We start from the raw sequence: 7,264 nt of genomic DNA on the forward strand, positions 1-7,264 counted from the left end.
TCCATCCGTCATGTATTGTCGGTCTTCCGTCTGCCAACTATTGTAATGCATACATTCTCAAAACCCAACTGACTGAAGATACGGCAGAGCAGAAATATTCATCGTGCTATACACTCACTGCTAGCTAACCGTACAAATGATGTCAATCAACCATCAAATATTATAGCTGATGCAAAACTTAGACTTACTGTCAAACAACTTCTTCAAAAACTGCGCTCAAGATAATTTGACTATGTTTAACAGATTCCGGGACTAAAGTGCATTCCAGTTTATGCAAAATCATGTTTATTTTTGCCCTAAAACTAATTTTCATTCCATATACTTTTCAGCTAATTTATTTGGACAGTTAAAGACCACAAAATGTGTGTCATTTAAGAACATATGTCCTTTATATAGAAATATAAAGTAGTTCAGAGCTAAGCTAATAGTATACACAATGCACGCAAGTACAATATTGTAACGCTGCGTTTATTTTTATTTATGGTGTTAAATAAGATAAGACAATATCATCTTAAGAGCATCTACAGCGTTTTGATGACGTGGGCATTAAGATGCTTCACCTTCGCATGATCCAAAATTAACAACTTTCACACTCTCGGGATCGTTTCCGGCTCTGGAAAATAAAAACAAAGAAATTATAGTGGGTCAGTAAGTCTGCAAACTACTTACTCATGTCGCGATTTGTAAATTGGATTATAATAAGAGTTCTTATTGTTAAAGAAATGTACACAATGTCGGAATTAGGACCTTGCAATGACCATTGTCTTTCCACACGTAACATGTTTCAAAACTTTGCCATATATATTTGTAATGACAGACATTTATCACACAGGATTAGTTATTGTTGTAGGGATTAACGCCATTTTTCAGCACACGATAGGCTATACATGGCGGCCAGTATTAATGGTGGAGGAAGAACCCAGGAAAAGCTACTGGCAAGCTTTCTCCCATACCCACATTGGCCGAATCCGAAACTCGAACCTACACAGACAGAGGTGAGATGGCAGAGAGCGCTTTAGACCACTCGGCCACTCGGGGCCCCCCGCAAGAACAGGCGTGTAAATATATGTTCGTTGGAAGTTATATAAATAGGTAGGTAAATTATGTTAGTCTTAATCGGGGATTGGTTTCAGTTTAAATCGATATATTCGGAGTGATTCATAACAATTAGAATAATAACGTATGGAAGGATGGTTAACCAAGTAAATGGCAATAACAAAAGAGCGGTACGATACTTACAAGCATACTTTGCATCGCATGACGCATTCACTGTTGTATGTCTTCCCGTCGGAGGCACATAACGGCATGTAAATTTTGGAACACGTGCATCGGCATTTTGATCGGTGGTCCGCCGGTGTCAAGGCACTTACTCCTGATCGACGAGGAGAAACAGAAGAATATTATTTTTGTTGACTTTTTTAAAGCAATATATTGTTTAGAGCGAGTTTTGAAGTTACCCACCCCACTTAGCCACCCCCAGGTGATATCAGATCGGCTGCTCCCTACTACTCTTCCAGACCAGGTGCTGAGTCGGTGTGTCTTAGGACGTCTTTTCTAGTTACATGCCCAGGAAGGACAGGACGGCTGCTTCAAGTTACCCGCCCAGAACAGACCACGTTTCATGCGAATGTTTGTCCTCGATAAAGACACTTAAGTCTTATTTTCGCGGCATGATATAACCAATAATTTGATTAAATTACCGTTAAACAAACCAACGACCGAGTAACCTCTTTCTTAAAATTGGCTTTTTACTATAGATTGCTCATTTTTGTGCATATTATTGATAGCACAAAATAACCAAAAAATAAAAGCCGAATGTTTAGTCAAAGAAAAAACTTATTTAAAACATTATTTTTTTCTATGAAGCGGTGAGAAATGCCTCATTTACATCCGAATGTCTTGTATACGAACCTCAGTTCCGGCTAATAAAGATTCAATGCAATTAAGACTGCAACAACAAAGAACTGAGTTCGAGTCTCCTACAAGTACCATGTCACGTTTGCTAAGCCCCAGCTATAGAGTCATGTATAAGCTATTATCTACTGTCTTGGATATATTATTGGGGCCATGTGTTTGATGTCAAAAGATTTCCACAGGCTAGTGTTAACTTCTTCCGCAATGTTACCGTGACCAGTCAGAAGACCGGGAAACTTGAGTTGGCAAAGGCTACCGCACGCATCATTTGACAAAGGTTTCCCGCTTCACACCTATGTATTACAGCTTAGTCCTAAGATCAGAGGGATGCTCCTGGGTGGGGAACAAGGCGTGTTCTCCTACGTCCCTACCATGACAGACAGCGAGAGGGACATTTTCCACTAAGTTTGACTAGATCGGTCCACAGCGATATCCAATCAGAACATGAGATAGAGGGCGTGATTAAAATTCGACGCGAATTATACATTCGAACTTGTAAATGAAAAGTCAGTCTCGCCTAGGAAGATTACCGAGCAATATAAGGTTACTCCGAGAGAGCCACTCGTAATTTGGCGGTAAAACTTAGAGGCATATTTTCAACACAGAAAAAGCTTCGAAAGGGTCAGTCATTTATTTGCAGAGTATTACGGCATCATAATTGTAATTATTTGTAGTATGTATACTTAATTACTACCATCTTTTAGTATGTAGAATTACCTTTGTAAAGTTTCATTTTCATGCGTATTTGAGAAAATGGGCTTGAGTTTTACGTAAAGAATTATGTTGATTGTTAGCATGTGGTCAGAACTAATTTTGTAATTCGCTAGTATGTTACTTCATTGTAATAAAAACCCAATACATTTATTAATGCGTGATGTTAGAATTTACGCATGCTCGAATTGTGAATTTGGGAAATGGATGAAGTATGTAAGATTAGTTACTATAGATGTATGCATATATCAAAGCATGGATATTTGAATATTTGTGTACTTTGTATAAGTTTTAAGCTAAAGAAATTCATCGGCTTATTGTGATATTGTTTAGTATAACATGATTAGGAATATATATTGATGTGTCGGAATTATTGATGTGTGTATGAGAAGTAATTGATTACGTGCTGCATTATGACGTATGTTTTACCATACAAGAACGTATGTGTATCTCGAGCTCATGTGGATACCGTCGCACATTGGAATCTCTGGCAAAGAAACAGCAGACAAAGTTGCAAAAACTAAACTAGGAGATCAAAACTCTATCAAGCTTAACTATAGCTCTACAGAAGCAATAAGCTTCGCACAAACATATATAGACCAAACATGGCAAGATTTTTGGAACTCCTCCACAAAGGTAGAAAGCACCATGAAACCTCCAAAAATGTAGATAGGAACATACAGCTACCTAAGGGTACATATTTAGAACAGAAAACCATAAACAGGATAATAACTGGAAAAACTAAACTAGCAAGCAGTTTTGGAAGGTTTATAAGACACACACCAACAACCATTAACTGCTTTACTGCCACACCACCGAAGATCTACACCACGTATTCAATATATGCTCAAAATATAAACCCGCTCGGAAAATATTTATCAAAAACCAAAAAGAGATTGGATCACCACACACATACCCAGAGTTACTTATGGACTCTAATAAAAATAAACAATCAACATATGAAAACATAAATCAATTCATAGACTCAGCAATTGATACGGACCGTAAGATAATCTCTCTCTCTCTCTCTCTCTCTCTCTCTCTCTCTCTCTCTCTCTCTCTCTCTCTCTCTCTCTCTCTATATATATATATATATATATATATATATATATATATATATATCCTGAGATGATCAGTTTAACTGTCGGTTGTACCATCATAGATTGAGAGATAGAGAGAAAGAGAGGCAACTTAGAAAGGAGACACATAAGAGCAGGGAAAGGTGGAGGGATTACGATAAAAGTGTATAATGTTTACTTCATTTATAAAGTATTGATTAAGTAGTAAATAATAATTTTTTTCTCTCATTATATCATTATATTCCTGTTTTATATTTGGCGAAAATTGACAATCCATCTCGAACTAGATCTGGAGAATATAAAAGCAATATGAGCCATTTGCGAATCACGCACACTGATATACCCATACTATTTTCATATCACATTGCCTTATGCCAAAGCCATGTTATAAACACACACACACATACATACATACATACATACATACATACATACATGCGCATACGCACGCACGCACACATAGTAATGAGGAAAGTGACAAGCGGATGCGGAAAGAGTGCAATCGTTTTGAAGTGACTGAAAATATTTTAAATGAATACAAATTTAAGTCGCTGAGTCTTTCGAGAAAGAGAGAATGGAAGAGAATGACGTACCAAAAAGAAATGTGCAGAGAACCAGTAGCTGTATGCCGGTCATTTCTGTCTCTCCACTTACGATGGAAGGTCTGTCATAACACCATGACATGCCTTCTCTTAAGATCTATCCCATATTTCACACATAGTAGAGAGATGATTGGCAAAGTTTGAGATCTATCCCATATTTCATGCATAGTAGAGAGAGGAATGGCAATGTTTGAGAGGAATTGTATTCCCCAGAGACAGACATACAGACCGATAGACAGTTCATCAGCAGATAAGAAAACGAATTGAAGATATAGTTAAGAAGGATAGTGGGACGCTATGCATGAATCAATCAATCAGTCAAACATTGCAGCAATAACTGAATTGATCGCTATCAGATACATATAAAAATATAAAAACAACTCTAAACTACGCATTTCTTTCCATCGTTTTAAATTGTCAATACTTATGACAATAAGTATGCGACTCGGCTATATATATTTACATCTGAGAAATACGATGAAGTCTTCTGCGTTGTAACGTTGTGCCCATGTTCATTCCATTGTAGTGCAAGGGAAATTATTTCCTCAGGATAACCTTTCACTTTCATTGATACTCAGGACAAGACTGAAACAACTGAATTTTCCAAAAACCTTTACAAAGTCGACGGATACGTTACTCCTGATAAGGGCAAAAACAGAAAGGATAGTTCCTAACAAAGATTAATATATCTTATAATGAATATGAACAACAAAATTAGTCAGTAATATGTAAAGACGTACCTGACTGGATATAATGCATGAGACAGACGACGAAAATAAATGCACCTTTCTTCATTTTTAACTGACTAGCCGCTACGGGAACACTGCTTGGTCTGGCTAGTCCCTATTCTAATCTAGCTTATATACACGATTTCTTGGCGTTAGATTGTACTGGTGGATAAATACATATACAAACAACTTCTGTTTAATGGATTACTGTCAAAAAGAAAATCTATCCACAATATATACCTGTTTATCGGTACGTCCATACTTCATTGTGTTCTTCTATCAAACAAAAACAAAAGATTTTCAGCTTATTCAGCTGACGATGTAGCGGAAGGGAGAATATTTATTTTCTAAGGCTCAACAGCAACCGATTTATTCATTGGGTTTACAGATTTTAGATGGAGCGCTCTGCCAGGGACACAAGAAAATGATACATTAAGGAATATTACAATGATGCTAGGGAAATAACAAAAGGCTACTATCTGGTTCCTACAGAAATAAAAAAAGGGATTTGTTACCTAAATTCTATAGAAATAACAATACAGAGGGATATTAACAGGATGCTAGGATTTGTTTTAACGAATCTAAGAGTCATCGATTGTCACAGAAAAATATAATCCATCCACGACGTACATCAAGGAACATTGTTCAATCCCAAAACAATTGATTCCGCTGGGTTCTGAAAAAACATTTTACAAGACGAGGCTCGTTCACTGCTTTTATCAGGACAACGACGAAGAGGACACAAAAAACATGGAAATTAAACCTGACACATAATAAATACATATTCCAGCAAAGGTACAAAAATGTTCCAGTCATTGTTCTTTTCAAGAAACTTTACGTTTCTGCATCAAAGCATGCTACAAAGTTTTAATTGTTTGCGCAACAAGACTATGATTAGGCAATTTTGTTAAATCTTATAAAGGCATTAAGAAGACGAGATAAACTTAAGTGAGATCCAAACTTCCAACTATTGACAAAACTGGTTCTTTTAAGTGTTTTCTTTGCCCTTTGATTTTGAAGATGACCACGACATAAGTATGTACCAAATGCATGTAAGCCATGTGATCGTGATCTAATTAACTCCTATTTTGCAAACATCAAACCAGGATGATACGCATTTTAGAGTTAATATACTGCATGTGATACACAGAGTTGGTTTATGTAGTGTACGATATAAACTGCAAAAGAACTTATGGATGGATCTAAAATAATTATACCCATAAAAGGGTCAAATAATTGCCTATTGATTAGTATGCACGATGCGAATTTGCTTTTTCTTCTTTTAGTTTTAATTTCATTGCAAATGAATGAAAAGAAAGTTTCACTATATGGTTCTTTTACTTAAAGCAGCAGTTTTAAATTTAAGTTGACTCTATTCATATATTCTAAGACTTTCAATTTCGTCATAATTAAGGTTACTACTCACAAAAAATGGCAGGTAAAAGGGGCAGAATATTGTCTGATAGTGATATTACCGGGAGGCATCTATGATACCACCAGCGAAATGAACAATGACACATTCTTTAATTCAGAATTTATTCAACCACAGTTTTTAAAAACAGTCATAACAACCCAATCCGTATTTATTATGGGCTTTTTAGGGGAGGGTGTTCGTTGAGTTTTATGCAGTGGTGAGTGGGAGTGGTGATGTTGAGCAGGGATTTCGTGTGGACTGGGCCGTGGGCTTAAGAGGGTTAATAAGCTGCATGTTAATTCATTTTTATATGAATGTAATGAAACTCTCAAGAACACCGTAGAACAATTCAAACCTACAATATGTAATATCATGAGACAACTCTCTTCCGATACAGGGGCCCCAAGTGTCTGAACGGATCACTGCGTCTCACCTCTGTCCAATGTGTCACAGTGTAATTGGTCTTACTCTTTAACATCTTGTATTTGGTTTAGCTCTTTAACATCTTGTAAACGGTCTTTCCCTCTAACATCTTCTATTTGGCCTTACTCATTAACATCTTGTATTTGGTATTGCTCTTTAACATCTTGAACTTGGTCTTACTCTTTAAAATTTTGTATTTGGTCTTACTATTTATCATCTTGTATTAGGTCTTACTCTTTCACATCTTGTATTAGGTCTTACTCTTTATCATATTGTATTTGGTTTTACTTTTTAACATCTTGTATTTGGTCTTACTCTTTTTCAGCCTCGTTTTGGTATTACTCCTTTCCAATTGTTGTTTGGTCTTATTCTTTTCCAACTTGTATTTGGTCC

The 7,264-nt window shown here is 36.3% G+C and overlaps 1 protein-coding gene across 1 annotated transcript; it reads right to left on the reverse strand.

Annotated features, from left to right (window-relative positions):
- Nucleotides 1-483: 483 nt before the first annotated feature.
- On the reverse strand, nucleotides 484-5,137 carry LOC149775547 (turripeptide Ici9.1-like). Its single transcript, XM_089944481.1, has 3 exons — nucleotides 5,047-5,137; nucleotides 1,240-1,372; nucleotides 484-613 (listed from the first exon to the last, which is right to left on the reverse strand). Exons 1-3 carry the CDS (start codon nucleotides 5,099-5,101, stop codon nucleotides 547-549), a joined length of 255 nt encoding a protein of 84 aa, XP_089800607.1. The 5' UTR covers nucleotides 5,102-5,137; the 3' UTR covers nucleotides 484-546.
- Nucleotides 5,138-7,264: the final 2,127 nt, after the last annotated feature.

The sequence above is a fragment of the Sinohyriopsis cumingii genome, chromosome 19, assembly GCF_028554795.1.
Source record: "Sinohyriopsis cumingii isolate HCF-2022 chromosome 19, ASM2855479v2, whole genome shotgun sequence".
NCBI lineage: Eukaryota > Metazoa > Mollusca > Bivalvia > Unionida > Unionidae > Sinohyriopsis > Sinohyriopsis cumingii.

Coding starts and splice junctions, on each gene's coding strand:
- LOC149775547 (XM_089944481.1), bottom strand. CDS start 5,101: ATGAAGAAAGGTGCATTTATTTTCGTCGTCTGTCTCATGCATTATATC. Junction 1,373..5,046: donor CATGCATTATATCCAGTCAG/GTACGTCTTTAC, acceptor CTCGTCGATCAG/GAGTAAGTGCCTTGACACCG. Junction 614..1,239: donor ATGCGATGCAAAGTATGCTT/GTAAGTATCGTA, acceptor TTTATTTTCCAG/AGCCGGAAACGATCCCGAGA.